This window comes from Hevea brasiliensis, chromosome 16 (genome assembly GCF_030052815.1).
Source record: "Hevea brasiliensis isolate MT/VB/25A 57/8 chromosome 16, ASM3005281v1, whole genome shotgun sequence".
NCBI lineage: Eukaryota > Viridiplantae > Streptophyta > Magnoliopsida > Malpighiales > Euphorbiaceae > Hevea > Hevea brasiliensis.
The window spans coordinates 57,009,667-57,030,753 of record NC_079508.1 but is presented as its reverse complement, the minus strand read 5'-3'; the positions used below and the strand labels follow the sequence as shown (position 1 = coordinate 57,030,753).

Below are 21,087 nucleotides of genomic sequence, written 5' to 3'. Positions count from 1 at the left end.
ATTTCATGATGTTGTAGGAATTTCCTACAGTCGTTTTGTTGTTGCTTAGGCTTTTAGCTTTTCTCATTCTCACAAAAAAAAAAAAAAGATTTATTATTACAAATAGGGATAAATGTAAAAAAAAAAAATCATACTTGTATTTCTATCACACTACAAATTTACCAATTAAAAATTAATATAATTAATTATTATTAATTATATTCTATCATTAATTATGTCATTAATTCACTAATAGAAATGTCATGTTAGTTGCGCAATTGATAAGAGTTTAAATGTATATGTTTTAATTGATAATTTTTTAATATATACATAGTTGCAAAAAATTGAATATATTTTTTTTTTACAATTTCTCTAATCCATTTTAATTTATATAATTTTTTAAATGACTTACTTTTAAAATTAAGTTAATTAACAATTTGATTTTGATTAATTTAATTGGCTTGAAAATGCATCAACTTGAAAATGTAATAAAGTAGTAATAAAGAAATAAGAGTAGAAAGGAAAATAACTAAAATAACATTAAATGAAGTTATATTAAAAAATTCATAATTTTTAAATATTGTTATGAAATTTCTTTGGAGCATAATTGGATGGCAAAAAATATCTATATACCTAATTTTAACTAGTTTAGAGACTTTAATTATTATTATTATTATTATATAAATTTAAATTAATTATATATAATTTTCATAATAAATATTTTAAAAAATTATATTTTAGTCTTTAAATTATAATAAAGATAAAGATGATAATATATAAAGTATTTGTAAAAATTATATTTTTTTAATTTAATCAATATTTAAAATACCCGATCCTACCTTAATAATATTTTATCTCATTTAAATTTATATATTTTAATTAATAATATATATAATATATAATTATAATTAATATTTTTATATTTTAAAATTAAATAATTTTAAAAAAAATAGTTAAAAAATGATGTCCTTTCAATTTTTGTAACTATACTTTATACTAATTAATTTGTCAATTAAATTTTATATGTTTTAAATTTTTATCAATTATATTATATTATTGATGTGACGTGACATTTGATGTTAATTTTATTAATTTTATGATAGAATTAATAAGGGTTAAAAAATTTTATGATTTAATAAGAATTTTTTTAATATGATAAAATTGTAAAAATATATATTTTTTATTTCAGCATTTACCCCTTAAAAATAAAAGGCATTTTGAGCTTTTTCCATTTGACTAAAAGAATCATGATGAAAAAGTGTTTGTCCTAATTTGTAAATTAATCAAATTAATTTAGTATTTTTTTAATATTGTGTTTAAAAATTTAAAACTATTTTAATAAAAATACTATTTAAAATGTTATTCAATAAAATAATTTTAAAAAAAATATTTTATTATTTTAATATTTTTATTATAAAAATTTATTAAATTTAATTTTAATTTATTTTTTGATATTTTCTGATTAATATATTTAAAAATTAATTTTTAATAACAATAGGTCCTTATAAGTTTTAAAAATAAAATTCTTTATTTTTTTATAATAATTTTTAAGTTTATAAATTGAATTATAAATTAAAAAATAAGCTAAAAAACTTAATTTTTTATTTTGATATTTATAAGTTAATTTAATTAAATATTTTATTATATTATTTTTATTTAATATTTTTTTTATTTTAATAATAAATACATTTATATATTATTTTTTATCAAATAAAATAAATATTTATTAATTATTCATAAATATTTTTGTTAAATATATAATTATTTAAAATTTTAAATATTTATAAATTTAAATCAATTTATAAACAAATTTTCATGAGTTAAATAAAATAATATATTTTAATTAATTTTAAAAAATAAATAAATAATTTTAATAAAATTAAATACCTCCTAGTAATTTACGCATTAAAATACCCCTAGGTATTTCCCCTAGTGAGAGAGCTCCTGGAGAAGTCCGCGCCACCGCTGCTGGAGAAGTAGTCCATCAGTCATCAGAGGCTCAACCTAAGGTATTTCTCTCATCCTTCCTCTCTCTCTCTCTCTTTCTCTCTCTCTCTCTCCTCTTCTTCTTCTTCTTTCATCTCTCCTCTCATCTTCTTCTATTCTTCTACTTTCAAGTTTCACATGGCGCAGCCTTTCAGCAGTTGCGCAGTTCAATTTTTTTTTAATTTTTTCTTTTTAATTTTTCTTCCCTTCTCTCCTTCTCCTCTCTGCTACTCCTTTTACCTTACACCATATTTACTTCAGCAGGCAGCAGCACTTTATTTTTTATTATTATTGTTTATATTTTTTTTATCCCTTTGCTTGGATCCAGAGATATGGAGAGAAGGGAAAATAAAAGAACTTTAATCTTTTTAAATTTTTTTATTGGACATCGAATAGAAGGTAAAATTGAAGAGAAATGAAGGGGAAGGGGAGAAATAAAGAAAAATTTTAACTTAAAATATTTATCTTTAAATTGGTGAGAGATGGAGAGTAACAAAGAAAAATGAAATGATGATTAAAATATTTAAATATTTAAATTTTTTTTATTTGAACATCAAATAGAATTAAGGGAGAACTGAAGAGAAAAGAAGAGGATGGGAAAAATGAAGAGAAATTTTAATTCAAAATATTTTTTTTCTAAATTGGTTGGAAATGGAGAGGAACGATGAGAAATGAAAATGATAATTAAAATATTTAAATATTTTTTTACAAAATAGATATAATAATATTTCTTCTAGGGGAGAAATTATTATTATTTTTATTTTAATAATTTATCTAAACAATATAGAATAAATTAATTTTATTTTATTTTTTTCTCCTCGTTTTTTCTCTTTAATTTCTCTTTCTCTTTAATTTCTCCTCGTTTTCCCTGTCAAGTTAAGGATCCAAACAAAAGATTAATTTTTTCGCAAGATTTGTTTTCTTTTTAGATGAAAATTGTAATATGCTTTTCTCAGTAAATTGCCTCTGGCCTTAATAATACTGTTTTGGAGAAGTCTTATTGTGTAAAATTTACTTGGAAAGACATTTGAGCAAGGCATAACTGTTATCCTTGATGTAGGATTAGACATGGTAATTTAGATTTTAGATGATCATTTGAGTCTGATCTTGGAAATTGAGGCTTGTTCATGAACCTTATAGCTGCGAAAATACTTGAAAAAATTTAGCAGGTTAATTTAATTTGGGACATGATTAGATAACAATTCAGTCTGCTGTGTGGAGATGTCAGGTTTGATATTGGAGTTTTTGTTTGTTTGATTTTATCATTTGAGTTGATGGTCTATTAATTGTCTCTATTAAGCATTGCAATTCTTCTGTTTAATATATGGAAAGCTACAGATGCTGTTTGCTTTGAATTCTGTTCAGAAGTTGCCTTTTGGACACATAATTTTGTATGTGTGAACTTTTTTGGCTGTTGTCTTTATGAATGTTGTATTGCAATATTATGATTGAGAAAGTTTTAATATTATTGGTTATGCGGCCATATTTGCAGGCTATAGGCATTGTAGAAATTAGGACCTTGAAGGATGGCCAAGCATCATCCTGATTTGATAATGTGCCGGAAGCAGCCAGGAATTGCCATAGGACGACTGTGTGAGAAAGATGATGGGAAGTGTGTGATATGTGATTCCTATGTACGTCCTTGCACGCTTGTGCGAATTTGTGACGAGTGCAATTATGGATCTTTCCAAGGTCGATGTGTTATATGTGGAGGGGTTGGCATCTCAGATGCCTACTATTGCAAAGAGTGTACACAGCAGGAGAAAGATAGAGATGGGTGTCCAAAAATTGTTAATTTAGGGAGTGCCAAAACAGATTTGTTTTATGAACGCAAGAAATATGGTTTTAAGAAAAGATGATGAGCTGTGGGTTACATCTATGCTGCTTTTATTTCTGTCTGTGTTGTGATCAATGGAGAGACCTAATTTAGGCTGTCCTAAATAATTTAAGTTTGTATTTTGTTCCTAAAGATATTGCAAATGGCTGTGTTGCTTGTAATCTTATGAACTGAGATTTTATGTTTTGGAGCATGTTGTATTTTACAGAGGGCAGCAGGCCCCTTCACTCTGTGGTGAAGAGTTCCAGCAATTAATCATCTAAGAGATAGAGAGAGAGAGAGACTGGTCTTAGAGTGGGCGCTCTTTGTGTCTCTTGCTCATGTTTGTGGTGGTCTTAACACCATTTCCAGCTCAGGTATGCATGTTGGTTTTTGTTTTGGAAATGGAAGTTGTGCATATAAATACCAAGTTGTTAATTGCTGAGATGATAAACATGTATTCATGAAAAGTTGAAAACACATTGATAGGTTGCTAATATATTCCTTTTCTTTCTTGTTTCGTAGTAGAGCTTCAATCAAGTTACCGTGGAAAAACAATATGACTAATATGCACCCACATTTTAGGAATGTGAATTGGTTAAAAGATTGGTAATTGGTTTCTGTTTGTGACAACTGAATATTTTTAATTGAACTCGGGAACGAGTTCAGCTCCACTACTCTTTCTTTCTTCAAGACTGGGGTCTCTGTCTCCTTTTATTTATTTATTTTTTCTTTTAATTTTCCGAAGGAAGAGGATATGACGTAGCTGCCCCGCCACCGATTAGGCGCATCCCAAACTTGTGACTGTCCAAAGTCCACCATCAGCCACGAATCCTTCTTTTATTATTGTTATTATCCAAAGGTTCCACCTCAGTCAATTGGACTCGTATGTTAAATACCCGTTCTTCTCTATTAAATATTTTTTAAAATATTAGTCTTTAAAATTACTATTTCCTCAAAACGATTCATATTTCATACCTCTCATCCCGCAACATATCCCAAAATCAAATTTGAGCTCATAACTCCAAAAAAATAGCAATAAATGTTTTAATTATATTAATATTTAATTTAAATAAAATTTTCAATCGATTATATATTCATATCCAAATAGGCTTATTGACTAGAAAAAATCCAAAATTGAATGGCTTATTTTATTTAATTTTTAAAATTTTTGAGAATTAAATTAAAATTTATTCAATGTTCAAATCAGAATTTGAGAATTTTAACTGATATTACTAGAATGTTAGGTCAAATGCATTAAAATTAAAATCAATTATATAATCTAAGTGGAGAGAAATTTATTTAAAATAAACAACTTATTGTTTAATTGTATGAATGAAACATAAAAATAATTTTATAAGTAGAAAATGCAAAATTTTCATTATGCAGTATTGATAAAAATATAAATTGAACTACATATTCAAAATAAAAGTTCAAAATTTTCAAATTTGATTTTATTAATAGAATAAAATTTGTTCAAATTAAAAATTTTTTATTTAATTATAAAAATTTTAAAAAATAAATAAAATGAGTAATTCATACAAAGTTTTAGATTTTCTCGTCAATAGACTTTCTAAACATATAAATTCAAGATTTCAGGCACGTTTAAACATTAAAATCTTTCAAAAATTCTTACAAACATCTTAAAATCTTTAACAATGTGTCCACTATTTTTATAGTTTGGCATACTTTGAAACTTAAAAAGACTTGGGTTGATTTATGCATTAGAAATTTTAAGATTGGTTTTATTTATTATTTGAAAGTGTTATACGTCTAAAAGGTAAATGAAAATAAAAAAATGAAATTAAAAAAACTAACTTTATTTTTTAGAGTTTTAATATAAGGTATAATTATTAAATATTAAAAAGACTTTATAATTATATACATATTTATTTTTTTTATTATTTTATATAAAATTTTCGATATATTTTATAATTTTTTCAGAAAATGACAATGAAAATTGATTCGTAAAATTATCTCCAGTAATCATTCTTCCTTTCCTTGTTATTTTTAAGAATTTTTCTCAACACGTTTCCAGAAACGTGTGTTGTCATTTGACTGCCACGTAAATTCCCGTGATGATGATGACTCATCATCTAATCGAGTCAAAATTGGCAATGCCATTCTATATATTTTCACTGGTCTGTTGAATTTGATATCGATCGTCGCCAAACATCTTGGATAACGCACCGGCACAGCCATGGCTTGGGTTGGGAACCTAATTCGATTCTCAGCTATCAAATCAGCATCTTCTCCATCCATCACAGCCAAACCCCTCATTTTAACTACTTCTCCCAACTTTTTGTTCTCTTCTCTCTCCCATTTCACCACCGACGCCTCCCTTCACAATCACAACCGTTCATCAGCGTCGCCAACACAGTATGGCGGCCTAGGCCCCACCAAGCCCAAGGAGAAACCAAGGGTCGTCGTGTTGGGGTCGGGCTGGGCTGGCTGCCGCCTCATGAAGGGCATAGACACCAAGTTGTACGATGTCGTTTGCGTATCCCCCCGGAACCACATGGTCTTCACCCCTCTGCTGGCTTCCACTTGTGTCGGCACCCTCGAGTTCAGGTCAGTGGCTGAACCCATCGCCCGCATCCAGCCTGCCATTTCTAAGGAACCCGGATCCTTCTACTTTCTCGCCAACTGCACTGGTCTCGATACTCATAACCATTTGGTAATGCTTCTTTTACTTGGAAATTTCTTTTTGTATTGGTTCAAGCTTTCTTTAAAGTTTGTTTTGAGTGTATGTATGAATTGATTCTGTTGGGATTCATTATCCTCTAAAACCCCCCAACCCCCCCCCCCCCCCCACACCACAACCAAAAAAACTCCTCCCTCTTTTTTATTTTTGAGAATTTCAACCCCATTTTTATTATTGCGTAAAGAGAATTATTTAGATAAAAGTTTCCCCTTTTCCTTTTTCCTCTCCCTGTATTGTGCTTACGTAGTCATAGTATTGTTCAATTAGTATCAATGTCAATGCCTTTTTCCAGTTTTTTTCCTAACACGCTGTTTAGGACGAGTTAGAAGCCTAGTGGTCAAATCGAGGATTACAATCTTCATTTTGTGAATCAAAAATTGAATTGAATCAAAAGATTCCATAAAAATTCTCATAGTTAATTACAAATCATATATGTTTAAAAAATAAGTGAAAAAAAAAATATCACAGTGACATATTTAGCTAAATATTGAATTATCATTCAGCTAATGAGATGGATTCTTTATAATAGGACAATATATTCTTATTATGTTATGTGGTTTTACTTACACATTTAACCCAAAATCTTTGAGAGTGGAAAAAGCGAATTCATGTAGCCAACCCCAAATTTGGGATAAAGGCTTAGTTTGAGTTTGAGTTTGAGATGCTATGTGGTTTTATGTTATAAACTATAAACTCTTGAATTTTAAACAATGATAATATCATAAATTCCTATTTAAATTTGAACAAATAATTAAATAATAAAAAAGATAATTGGTTAAATTAAAAGGTCAGAACATATTAATATAAAATGTGTAATCTGCAAACTATAATTATAGAAGTATATTAACAAAAAGAAAATGAAAGGAGGAGGGAAAAGAATGGCTAGTGAAAGAAAAATAATTAAGGAAAAGTTTTATGTGCTCTTTTTACATTAAAAAAATAATAGTCAAATATTAAATTTTGAAGCTATAGAGTCTAACAACCGTCCAGAAAAAGAATTGACCGAATCGGTAGAATCATATGGATTCACGTGATTTACTATAGAATCATAAGATTTAGTCAAGATTCAGGTATATTTGAGATTGAACTTATAGATTTGAAAATGAGGATTCGAATCAAATTGTAAGATTCATATGGAGAATCGTAAGATTCTAACAACAGTGTTTAGAAGAGTTTAGAGGAAAGTAAGGTTTTTTAAGCAAAGTTTTTTGAAGAAATGTTTTTCTTAATTTTTGAAACCTTTTGTTTGGATTTTTAATTTTGTAGGGGAAATGAAGAAAAAAGAAAAGAAAGGAAATTTAATGTACGAGAAAAATACAATTTCTCTCTTAAATGAAAGAGGGAAATAACTATTATATCTTTTTTTTTTTTTCCTGTGTATAGAAAGACATTTAACTATTTTAAAATAAAAACAATCATTTCTCTCCATTTCCCTCTAAATTGAAGGGAAATATTTTGGGTTAATTAGGTGAGCAATGGAATTTCTACTCCTTTCTCTTCATCTCCTCTATTTGATGCTCAAACAAGAGAATTTCTTTTTTCTTCTCTCCATTTCTCTCAATCCAGACAAAGGGTTATAGTTTCTTACTGTTTGAGAAGAATGGAAAAACATTTTAAAGATATTTAGAGGTTTTAAAGTGAAAATTTTCTTTATTCATCAATTTGGTGGGTTAAAATATGGAAGTTCTAAAAATCTCTATTTTAAACAATGTTTTCTACAAAATGCATATCCTAGATTTTAAAATCTTACTTTATAAAACTTCCCTCCAAACAGAGGCTAAGTAAAGTTGTGGTTCATTCCTTCCACATGCTCCAAAACTTTCTTTATTTCACTTTTTTTATTTATTTTACATCTTAAAGAGAAATCTTTTCTATATTTTGTGTTTTTTCACTTAAGCTAAAATTCGTTAATAAAGATTCCAATGTGTAGTTGTTGGACTTTGGAAACCTCAACCTTTTGTTTCCCCCCTAACAGTGTTTTCTGCTCTACAATTGGCATAATCCATTATGTCACATTTATTTTTAAATTTCTGAGATTTCAATACTGCAATGGCATAGTCCTAAAAAATTTGGATTTATTTATTAAAGGTGCATTGTCAGACCGTTACTGATGGATACACCATGGATCCACGGAAGTTCGATATCTCATATGACAAATTGGTAATTGCATTAGGAGCAGAGGCCTCAACATTTGGGATCCAGGGTGTCAAAGAACATGCAATTTTTCTTCGGGAAGTTCACCATGCTCAGGAAATTCGGAGAAAGCTACTCCTGAACTTGATGCTTTCTGATGTACCTGGTATGCAAATTGCCATTTTCCCCCAACCTTTTCTTTTTTTGTGCAGTAAGTTTGCAGTATGTAGTGAAAGTGGTATGTACGTGCTTTCACAAATATTTTACTTTTGTGTGGGTTTGGGTTGTAGGTATTTCAGAAGAAGAGAAGAGAAGATTGTTACATTGTGTTGTTGTTGGAGGTGGCCCCACTGGAGTTGAATTCAGTGGTGAACTTAGTGATTTTATCATGAGAGATGTTCGTCAAAGATATGCCCATGTGAAAGATTATATCCATGTTACATTGATTGAGGTTGGTTCATTAAGAATTTTAAGACTGTCTTCTTTGAAATGAATGCTATCCCTGCCAACATTTTGGCTGGAAAACATTCTATGATTGCTATTAGCACACAATTAGGATTTTTCTGTTGCTGAATTCTATTTGAGAGTTGTCAATAATATGTTGCGGAATTAGCTAAGTTCTTATCATATTCACAGGCGAATGAGATATTATCTTCCTTTGATGATCGGCTCCGTCGTTATGCTACTAAGCAGTTGACAAAGGTTAGAAATCTTTAACCGTTATAAAGATTGCCTTTTCCTATCTGAAATGATTTAATTCACTTGGATACAGAAGAGTGTTCATTGTATCAATATTATTTTTAAGTTATATATTAATGAACGAAAATCTATTCCCATTCATGTGAAAGGATTTGGAAATTTGTATAAAATGTGTAATTTTTGTCTTCATTGTTAAATAAGTAACAAGTAAAGCTGTGTAGATATCAACAAGGGGTCAATTGTGCACTCAGAGCATACACTTTCTAAGTTTGCTTTATAAAGACTATATAATGCATAGATAGTTAGGCATATCTATTTATTGTTAATTGTTGGAACCTACTTGGCATTTCCCATTATTAATGGATTTTTCTTAATCCTTTTTTTTTTTTCCTTCAGTCAGGTGTTCGCCTTGTCCGTGGGATTGTCAAAGATGTTGAGCCTCAGAAACTAATTCTTAATGATGGCTCAGAGGTTCCATATGGTTTATTGGTATGGTCTACTGGTGTTGGACCCTCACCTCTAGTAAAATCTCTGGACCTTCCAAAATCTCCTGGTGGAAGGTAAGTTATTTACTCCTTGTAATGCACAAAGTGCATACTTGGTGTATTTTAATGTAATTAAATGAATCTTGAGTTCATTATCTTGTTAAAATATTATTTGATTACATTCCATTATGTGTAAATTTGAAGGTTTTTCATTTGAACGTTTTTCCAATGTATTATATTGTTCCTCCTATGCAATTTAAGTTTTGTTGCGATGTTTTTGATAATCTTCCTTTCAAAGATGTTGATTTCCTGCATTGCAATATTGATGATCTTTTAGGTCAGATCCCTATGTTGTTTCTTTTTTCCCTTTCTTTCAAAACCCAGTGTCTATGCTTTAGGTCTGTTGGACCAAAGTTAACTTGTTCTAATAATTATCATTTAATTACAGGATTGGTATTGACGAGTGGCTACGAGTCCCTTCCGTGCAGGATGTGTTTGCTATTGGTGACTGCAGTGGCTTTCTTGAAAGCACTGGTAAAACAGTCCTTCCTGCTTTGGCTCAGGTGAACTTTGATCCATATGAACTATTCAGATCCTATTTTATTAAGTGTCGGCTGGTGAACTTTGAAAATCTCATGTCAATAATAAAGAAGTAGAGATTTTATATGTGGGCTCTTATGCATTATGCAGTTGCATCAAGTGTTCAAGGCTGTCCTTTCAATGAAAAATGTTTCAAAGTAACTTACAATTCCAGGAAGCAAATTATTTAGCTCCAGTCTTGATAGTTTGACCTTCTGTTTGATTCAAGTGTCTCATTTCTCCTTTTGTTGCTAATGCATTTCTCCTGTTCATGTCATGCCAGTTTTTTTTTTCATTTCTGAAAATCTAATGCTGGTGGCATTTTTCCCTTCTAATTAAAATCTGAAACAGGTTGCCGAACGGCAAGGAAAATATCTTTCAATTCTCTTAAACAAAATTGGTAGAGCTGGTGGGGGGCATGCATATGGTGCTAAAGATGTAGAATTGGGGGATCCATTTGTTTACAGACATCTGGGAAGCATGGCAACCATTGGCAGCTTCAAGGCTTTGGTTGATCTTAGACAGAGCAAAGTGAGCATCTATTCCTTTTGAGGCCATTTTGCTTGAGTTGTAAAGATAAAATTGGGTGAGTCACTTGTGTATCATTTTCCACAGGAGGCCAAAGGGATTTCTCTGGCAGGATTTATCAGTTGGTTTGTATGGCGCTCTGCATATCTAACACGTGTAATAAGCTGGAGGAATAGATTCTATGTGGCTATTAACTGGGCCACAACTTTTGTGTTTGGTCGAGATATAAGCAGAATATAGATCTGAAAAAAGGTATGCCCTTTCCATTACTAGAGGCTATTCTTTTTAGTATCTTATTTTTACCTAATGTTGGATGTCAGGACGCAGGCATGTAATCTGATTGTAGTTGCTTGTGCTCGTGTAACATTTGATCGTCATTTCAATGCCATTGGTTTGTGGAGTACGTTGAATAAGGGTAGGCTTCTTCTGTCGGGCTTAGACTCAAAAGTGCCATGTTCCTTGTTGCAAATTTGCTTTCTTTTGTCATCCTCGTATAATGGCTACCCATCGGTTTGTAATATCTTTCTCCCACGTGGCTGGTTTCTTTGGCTGGTTACGCTTTTAGAACGAATTTATAGAGATTTTTCCCCTCGAGTTATTAGCACACCCCTGGGCCTCTCCTCTCTCTAAATTTGGTTCCAGAGAATTATGGGTTTTGCTGTTAAATAAGTTATCAACGTGATTTGTTAACACAATTCCCCAATAAATAGATAAAAATAGGTATATATATATATATATATATATATATATATATATATATATATATATATATATTTTTTTTTTTTTATATCCGATAAACAATGATAAAATTCATGCGCCATTGCTTTGAGTTTTCATATTTGCTATATATATGGTTGTTAATGGTTTGTTTGCAGCCTCCTGCGTATTTTCAACTGGATTGAAAAATGCAGGAATTTCGAAGGACTTTTCGATGTTTACTTTGGGTGATCCAACACATTCCATATGATAAATCATCTCATTAATCATGCTTAAGAATTGGAATTTGGTATCCCAATGAAGTGCTTGAAGGGATAAGATGTTGGAAACAACTTAACTGAGGCCAGTTGGCTCTACGCTATTTACAAGCATGCAAGTCTTGCATGCTCTGCTTAAAACTTGCTCTTTCTTGTCATTAAAATTCCACCTTCAAAAAAAAAAATCATGAATTTTCGATTCTGAATGCCGTACATTATGCGGATGGATACTGCATTGAGGCTGAAACTCGCAGGTCAAGTTCTCAACATTGTTCATACGAGTGACAGACACAAGCAAGAGTTGCACCAAAAACAACTCTACTCGAAGCAACTCCTTTAATAACAAAGTATTTTATCATATATTTTTTTCAATTTTTTAAATTTTATTACATATCTTATTTAATATATTTAAAATAATTTTAATAATAAATGTGTTTTTAAGTGCTAACTACTCATCATCATTTATAAACACTTTATTAATATATGATTGATTAAAATTTTAAATATTTATAAATTTAAATTAGCTATAAAAAGTTATGGTAGATACCTGTTTAATTATTTATCTCTTTTGTAAAAAGATAACTCGCTAAATCAAAACAATTTTATAATGTTATATATAAAATTAATTTTGGCATAAATAATTATATTTTTTATTTATATATTTTTAAGAAGTTAATAGTATTTATTTAAAACATAGCATAGTTAAGTTAAAAAATTTTATAACAATTTATTAAATATTTGATAAGAAAGTAAATAATTTTGGTATTTCATATATTATACTAAAATAATATATATATATATATATATATATATATATATATATATATATATATATATATATATATATATATATAAAAGAGGCCAGGTTCCCTTCCCCTTCCCTCCGACGTGCTTGCCTTTAATCCAAAACTGTACATATTTACCATGAATATAACTACTTGTGCACAATGATTTTCATCTATCTCAACTAAAAAACTCATCAACTTCAAGGCTATCTTTCATAGTATATATTTAATTGCTTCTTGCTTGCCAATTGACATTGAATTCTTTTCGAGTACAATTCCAGTTTTGTTTTGGATCTGTAGTGGATGGTTCTTCTGCTCCTCTATTCAAGCTCTGTTTTAGCTGTGTCCTAGTACTTAGCTCCATGTTATTCCACATTTGATGAATTCAATTAATGTATCTCTCCTTCTATTTTGGACATGTTGATTGCTCATCCTCTGATACTAATGTAGTGTTAGTTTTTGCAGATATTTATCATGTGGCTGGACTTTGTTACATACTTGCATCGCCATAGGCATGAGCAGAAACTTCCCTGGTACCGCAGCAAGGTAAGTATACTCACTGAGGGAATTTTGCCAAGTGATCAAGGACTTGATCGTCTTCTCCATGAATTTATTTGACAGGAATGGAGTTACTTGAGCAATTTCTTCTTTTTTTTTTTTTGAAAAAAAAAATTCCTAAACAATTGTGCTTGGATCCTCACTCCTAATATAATTAAGGAGAAAGGGGATGCCTCAGTAGAGTAATTGTAGCACACAAGTTCTGGAGAATTATAAATTTACGGTGGTAATTCGTAAATAATGTGTTGTTGTTTATTGACAGATGCGAGATCTTTTCCTACCAAATTTGTCATCATGCATCTTTTTGGCTTGTTGGAATCCTAAATTTAGAAATTCAGGGCAGAATGCTGCTCCAAAATTACATTGCAGGTTCAGGTCGGCACATGATGAAACTTGCATTACATGCCAGCCCCACCATGTCATGTTCGTGAACTTTGTCATTATCATAATTGTTTCAAGCTAAGGACAGGAAGGAGTTAGATTTGTAAGATGGCCAGTTTTTGATAACCTCTATCAGCAAATTCTTGGTATATATAGTGCATGGTGAACAGATTTTCCTTCAAAACAATTAGCTGATTATGGATTAAAAGAACACTTGAGAAGATGGCAGGTTAATTAGTTGCCGTTGATAACTCAGATTTTTGCTGATGTTGACGATGTGAGGAGTAGTTCTCCTAAACCTTGCACACTTGTCCAACATAATACCAAGTGTTGCATGGGATGACAGTGGCAGGAACCTGTTTTTGTGTGCATTACTTATTCCATTTTCCTTTTCGCACGTTGTACAAATTGATGAATGAAACCACAATAAAGCTGTGGATGGACGGAACTGTCATAATGGCTGCCTTCGCCAGAGATTAATATTTTCAGAAACCATGTTGCATCATCACCCATATCATCACCCGTGTTAAATCGTTTTCAAAACTATGTAATCTTGAATTTTACTTGGTTTGACAAATTAATACATCAAACATATCTTAAAGTTTTTATTTTTTTTAAAGGTATTTGAATGTGAGAGGTGTCATATATTTATTCTTATTTAAAAGAAAAATATTAAAATTTGAGTTTTTAGAATTTATGTTTTTTTTTTTCTCACAACTCTAGTATAAGTATTCTATATCTACCAACAGTAAGAAAATTTAGATATATTAATTATAAAGTATTGAATTATTAATTTCTTATATTATATATGAAGTAGATATTTAGATCATCGAATTATTGATAATAAATTTACTATTTTTAATACAACATTGACATGTCAAATTGCTATTGGAATAGTTAAATAATGGAGAAATATTTTAAAAAATAAATCTGATCAATTATGTTTTTTTTTTTTCTAAATGAATCTAATTTTCTATGATATATATAAATTAATTATCTAACCACACATTACTTGGTAAAAGATTTAAATTTTTTATTTTTAAAAAATAAATTATATTAATAAAAAACAATTATTATATTAATTTATATACTAATATATATAATGGATTAGTAATATTTAATTTAAATGAAAATAATCAATTGAATCAAATTTTAAATTAATAATTTTTTCATTCACTAATATATATATATATATAAAGAAAGTATTTGGAGTGTATTTCGAGGTAATGAAATGCGGATCGTGTTCATGTTCATGGAAAAATAGGAATTATAAGATTGCACAAAAACATTCAACCTTCACTAATTGTATGCTAGCAATTGATATCAATAGAATTAAGACTTCTTAATTTCTAAAGACTCAACCTTTAATCTTTTTGTAATGACCCAAACTACAGGTCATTACCGGTGCTAGAGATCGGATCTACTTAAACTTGTTGGAACTTGTAGCAACCCTAAAACTTGAGAAATACACATACATTCCTGTATCTCACTATTTAAACATAGTTCAAACTATTACTCCTTAGTCTTTTCATTCATACATAAATATTCATAACATGATAATGATTCATAATTTAAATCTTAATATATATAAGATCCAAAGTATAATGGTTTAACATGCGTACTCTCAAAAGGGTTAACATAACATATACATTATCATACTAAAAAAAATTACATATTTACAATTTTCTTTAATCACCAGCACAGTACTATTTATTCATAAATTATATGTCCATCTATCCATACACTTTACATAAAGGAAAGGCTAAGGCTACCCCTGATGCTCTATCTTCAAAAAACTCTTCTTAGTCCTACAACCCTGCACCTTGGGATTAGGGGAAAGGGGTAAGCTTACAAAAATTCAGTAACTCTAACTTTAATAAAATAAAAATTATTTATAGAAAATTAATGAGCATCTTTATGCATCATGTCATATTTATGTAGGATGTGTTCGTGTCAGATCCGAACAAGGTTATAAGTGAACTAGACATGAAAATTTCAAAATATCTTTCTTATGTTGAACAGCCTGTCCGAATTATAGATACTCAAATAAGGAAGCTGAGAAACAAGGAGATACTTATGGTCAAGGTGTTATGGAACTGCCACAACATAGAAGAGTGCACGTGGGAAACCCGTGATTCCATAATACAACAATATCCCCACATTTTCTAGGTATGTTATGTATGTTATGTTATCTTTTTATGTGTTTATTTTAATATTTGAGGATGAATGTTCTTAAGGGGGGAATGTAATACCTGTCATTTTTCAATATCAGAATATTTATCTTTGATGGAATATTTTGGTGAAAAGTAAAACTTCACTGACAAAGGAGTAGCAAAGACATGAAAGTATGTTCATGTATGTGGGTTTGAAATATTGAAAATGTATTTAAAAAAGAAAAAAAAAAGGTTCTAAAGGTTTTATTTTTTAAAAGTTTTTAAGTAAGATTTTCTGACAGAAGGAGTTTCGGTAACCGAAGCCCTTTTTCCTGCCTAAAAGCTCTTTTGGACAGAATAGACTTTGGCAGCTGAAAGTCCCTAGATAGGCAGGGTATAAAAAGGGTCCAAAGCTTATTTTTGCTGCAAACACACTTAGGGTTTTCTTCTTTCCTCCCTTTCTCAACTTTAGGGCATACAAGAAGCTCTTTGAAGAGATTTCCTTGAGTTTTTGAAGACTTTGAGGTGGATTCTTCCATTTAAAAGTGTGGTAGAGTAGATTCAAGCTTTGATGTTTTGGTCCTCTCACCTACAAGCTCCAAGAAAAGAGGTAACCTTCTTTTCTTCTTAATCTAATGAGTAGATCTAAAAAAGTTGATGAATGATTATATTTCTCTAACTTTAATTTCATAAAAAGTTATTTTCAGTTAAGTTTTTTGGGAAATTTATATATGTTAGAGTTAGGGTTTTGTGATCTTTTATTGCAGTTGTATGTTTTATTATTAAAATAGTTATGTTTAAGCGTTATGGGCCTTAAATGGCTAGTTTCCCTTGATAGATATGAAGAAATCCATATATATGCTAAGTTAGGTTTGGGAGAAACTTAGGATTTGAGTTTTTTTTTTAATATATGTGGCTATTAAGCATGTTTTCAAATTATTTTAGGCCTCAAAGATGTGTATATGTGATGGAATTGTGTTTTGAAACTTTGAAATGAGTTTGGATGTTGATGGGAGTAGGAATCTATAGGTTTTCGACTTAGAAATTCTGAAAATTCTCAGTTTGGCTGCATAAACATGGTTTCATGGTTCCAAAGGGACTAGAATAGGATGTTTATGATATGTATAGATTTTTAAAACCTTTTATAACACTCTAGGGTCTGATTTTATAAGATCGGGCTTGAGAGACTCGAAAGGGTAAGGATCCGAGGATAGCTCCCATTCGAGTATGATGGTTGATAGGCTTCAAGAGGTGAATAACTCTAGCCTTAATAAAATAGAAATTATTTATAGGTAATTAATGATCATTTTCATGCATCATATCATATGTATTTATGATGTATGCATCTAGAATAAGAAGATGTTGCATGATTGCATAATTTGTTATTAGTGTATTGATGGATGTTGGATGACCCACTGACTTTCTCCATGTTCACGACGATGTAATATTTCGTATGTTTTGGATTCATAAGTAAATCCTATGAGGAGATCTTTAAGTTGCCCTTTAAGGGAGATCGGTAAGTTGCCCCAGGGTGCATAACACAGATCATGTTTTAAAGGAAAATTTGAGGAGTTACTGGTGACAAGTCCATCTTACATGAAATGTTTGTGATATAAAAACTCACGTGAATAATGCATTGCACGTGTATGAATAAATGATATAATTATTAATGGTTAGTTTACTCTCTGAGTTGTGTAAGCTTACTCCATTCCCCTAACCCTCAGATAGAGGGTTGCAGAACTAGAAGAGTGTTGAAGAGAGAGCATCAGCAGTAGCTTTAACTTTTTCCTTTATGTATGATGTATGGATAGATGAACATGTAATCTATGAATGGATAGTACTATGCTAGTAATTAAAGAAAATTGGAGTTATGTAATATTGTCAAGTATAATGATGTATATGTTATGTTATCCCTTTATGGGAGTATGTAAGTTAAACCATTACGCTTTGGATCTTATATATGTTAAGGTTCAAATTATGAATCATTTTTATGTTAAAGATGTTTCATTGATGAAAAGATTAGGGTGTAATAATTTGAAGTATGCTTAAATGGTGATATATAGGAATGTATGTATGTTTTTTAGGTTTTAGGCTTGCTACGAGTTTCGATAGCCTTAAGCTGACGCGATCTCTAGCACTAATAACGGCCCCTAGTTTGGGTAGTTACACTTTTGTTGTTAAGGCCTTGTGACAATAGCATTTAGGGTAGCGTTTAGTATTTTGACCATAATTAAAATACTACCTCTTATTTATATTGTTCAGTGGCATAGTATTTATAGTAGTATATATAAGTTGATGAAGTGGTTCATAAAAAGCTACCCATCCTAACTTTTAAAGGCTAAGAGAGTATTTTGACCAGAGTTAATAAGATGATACCACTATTTTTATATCTAACAGTTAATTTAATGGTTATTTTTACTAAACACTTTTACTTTAAATCACTCTATAAATAGCTAACCACTAAAAAATAATATCTAACAACTAATAATTATTAAAACAACTAATAGTTATTAGAATAATTAATATTATCAAACGAGGCCTATATAACATAATCTTCCTTCTTTCTGTCTACCTTGTGTGATGAGGTTGTCTCAAGCAACTCCAAAAGCCAAATTATACTGTGAAATTAAAAAGATGGAGCTCACTGTTTTGTAAAAAGTGAGCATATATAGATGTACCTACTATTTTGTCCAAATGAGAAATTATTATACAGTTTCGATGCACCATGTCGCAAATATAATGTGGCGTATCTAACCAATAACAATAAAAACATAAACTCATACATATTAATATTATTATAAATGGCTTCAAGCCGAAAATAGCATACACGATAAATAATTCCCAAATATTTGTACAATTTTTTTTTATCAAGAATATATATATATATATATATATATATATATATATATATATATATATATATATATATATATATATATATAGTTAGGACTTAGTATTGAATGAAATTGAATGAACCAACATATGATGTGAAATGTGAAAAATATATATATATATATATATGGTTAGGACTTTGTATTGAATGAAATTGAATGAACCAACATATGATGTGAAATGTGAAAAAAAAAATATATATATATATATATATATATATATGGTTAGGACTTTGTATTGAATGAAATTGAATGAACCAACATATGATGTGAAATGTGAAAAATAGGCATTGCCATGTGCAAATTATGCGTCAGATCACTCCCACGCACATCCAATTATTAGATCCTCTTGATCCTTTGGATCCCAAATCGGATATAGAGTATGCATGCGTAACACTTATATGAAATGATGGGTCATGATTTTATCAAGATACCGAATACTGTCCCTAAATATTGTGTGTGTATTACCTATCGACAAAAAAAAATGAGATCTTGAGGGGTGAGCGTGTGTGTGAGCCAGGAGGGGTGAGTCGTGTGTGTCCCGGTGTAGCCCTAATTGAGGTTCGCGAGTGAGTCAGGCATGCCTAAAGACTGGTCCTTCGAGATTCCACATCGAATGTGAAGTGTGCGTACGTAGTGTTTATATGAGATAAAGGGTCTTGATAAAATTTTATGATTTTATCAAAATGCCGAATCTTATCTTTGAGCGTTGTGTATGCATTGCTTATCGACAAAAAAAAAAAAAAAAAAAGTTATTAGACCCTCTTGTCTTCAAGCACTCCTGAGCGAATTGAACCTCTTTTTCACGAAAAATAATTTCTTTATAAAAAAATTCTTCATTTACTAATTTTCTAAACATTTCAAATGTCCAAAAAATGGAAAAATATTTTCTTAAAATTATTTTCATAAAAATATGTGGAGAAATAATCTCTGAAAAAATACTATTTGCAATTAGAGTTTCAAATTTTTTATCTTTACATTTAAAAGAAAATAAATAATTTTTTTAAACTTGAGATTTTCTGCTTATTTATTTTTAATTATAATTAAAATTAGAAATTATAATAGAATCTGTTTTTATAACTATAATTAACGTTCAAACAAATTTATAATTTTGAGTTATATTAACTATAATAATATTAGAATTGAATTTTTTTTTTTATAAATTTATTTTCTTGTATAAACTTATTGCCAAAAGTTAATTTATCCAACTCAGTTAATAATTTAATACTTGTGGTTATTATAATAGCTGCAGTATTTAATGTTGTAAACAAAAATTAAATGGTTAGACATATTAATTTGTAAACTGTTAATTTTAATTATATTAAATATTATTAAATAAGTATATTTTATAAGTGTCTTGCAAATCAAAATATACATTAAACCACCCTTTTGAATTCATAAGAACTTACCCTTAAGTATTCTGAATTTATATGAATGCTTAGTTGAATTAAATTTAGGCCAACTTGAATAGGAAAGACACCTAAAATTTGTAACCTTTTTCCCCCAACCATTGAGAACTTTTAAATTTATCAATTCAATGAAGGAACATCTAACTTTTTTCTTTTTTCAACTTCATCTACAACACCACATATCAAATTTTCAATTGATAAACATTAAATTATCATGTTTTCTTCTTATTGCCTGCTGCTCAAATCTGACACTTACTACTTGCCATACTACTTGTTGAAACTCTTTTTTTTTCTTCGCATTTAATAAAAGTCATGTCATAAAAATCTAAAAAAAAATAAAAAAAAATGAAATCAAATAAATATTCAAGACTATTGTGTTCTGCAGGCAAAGAATATGACAGCTTTTAATTGATGAAAGCAATAAAAAGAATAGAACATTGAAGAGTTGTATGTTACGCTTCCACCATCGGGCCTTTAATTCTCAAAGAAAAGAGAAGAGAAAGCAATTTATGTACAAGTGCGAAGGGAGAGGGGCACTGGGGGGAGCATATAGAGAAAAAATTAATTTATGTTAGATAAAATTATTTTATTTTAATTATTGATTTTAAAAAAATAATTATATTATTTTATTAAGATATAAGTAATATAAAGTGTTGGAATTATTTATTTTTTATTATATATTCAAAATCGTTTTAAAGTATTAATATTATTAAAAAAATTATAATTTAATTATACTCTATTATAGTATTTTTAAACATATAATATTAACCTTTCAAAATATACAGTGATTAAAAAATGTATAAATAATCAATTCAATTAAATAATATATTAAATTAATAATATTAGCCCTCTAAAAGTAATATATTACAGCACGAAATTGCAAAAACTTATAGAAATTGTAGAAATGCAAGAAGAGCGAGACAAACAAAATTTCTCCATATATTGTTTACTCTATGCATAGTGAGAAATATGCAAGGGTGCAGGGCGTTCACCGAAAGCAACCCGCCATGCCGGCGCCCGGGTGTGG

At 29.4% G+C, this 21,087-nt stretch overlaps 2 protein-coding genes across 4 annotated transcripts; both read left to right on the top strand.

The window, feature by feature from the left end:
- Positions 1–1,866: 1,866 nt before the first annotated feature.
- On the top strand, positions 1,867–3,988 carry LOC110666387 (PHD finger-like domain-containing protein 5A). The gene is made up of 2 exons (XM_021826865.2): positions 1,867–1,988; positions 3,458–3,988. Exon 2 carries the CDS (start codon positions 3,492–3,494, stop codon positions 3,822–3,824), a length of 333 nt encoding a protein of 110 aa, XP_021682557.1. The 5' UTR covers positions 1,867–1,988; positions 3,458–3,491; the 3' UTR covers positions 3,825–3,988.
- Positions 3,989–5,844: 1,856 nt separating this feature from the next.
- On the top strand, positions 5,845–13,467 carry LOC110666386 (internal alternative NAD(P)H-ubiquinone oxidoreductase A1, mitochondrial). 3 transcript variants are annotated; one of them, XR_009144742.1, is made up of 10 exons: positions 5,845–6,458; positions 8,574–8,784; positions 8,909–9,069; positions 9,255–9,320; positions 9,714–9,877; positions 10,251–10,365; positions 10,733–10,912; positions 10,997–11,161; positions 13,134–13,214; positions 13,290–13,467. XR_009144742.1 is itself a non-coding variant. In XM_021826863.2 (9 exons), exons 1-8 carry the CDS (start codon positions 5,982–5,984, stop codon positions 11,147–11,149), a joined length of 1,527 nt encoding a protein of 508 aa, XP_021682555.2. In that variant the 5' UTR covers positions 5,845–5,981; the 3' UTR covers positions 11,150–11,161; positions 11,237–11,604. The 3 variants fall into 3 exon arrangements, 2 of the variants coding, with proteins under 2 accessions (XP_021682555.2, XP_021682554.2); XM_021826863.2 differs by lacking the exons at positions 13,134–13,214; positions 13,290–13,467 and adding an exon at positions 11,237–11,604; XM_021826862.2 differs by lacking the exons at positions 13,134–13,214; positions 13,290–13,467 and adding an exon at positions 11,230–11,604 and having other exon boundaries at positions 5,850–6,458.
- Positions 13,468–21,087: the final 7,620 nt, after the last annotated feature.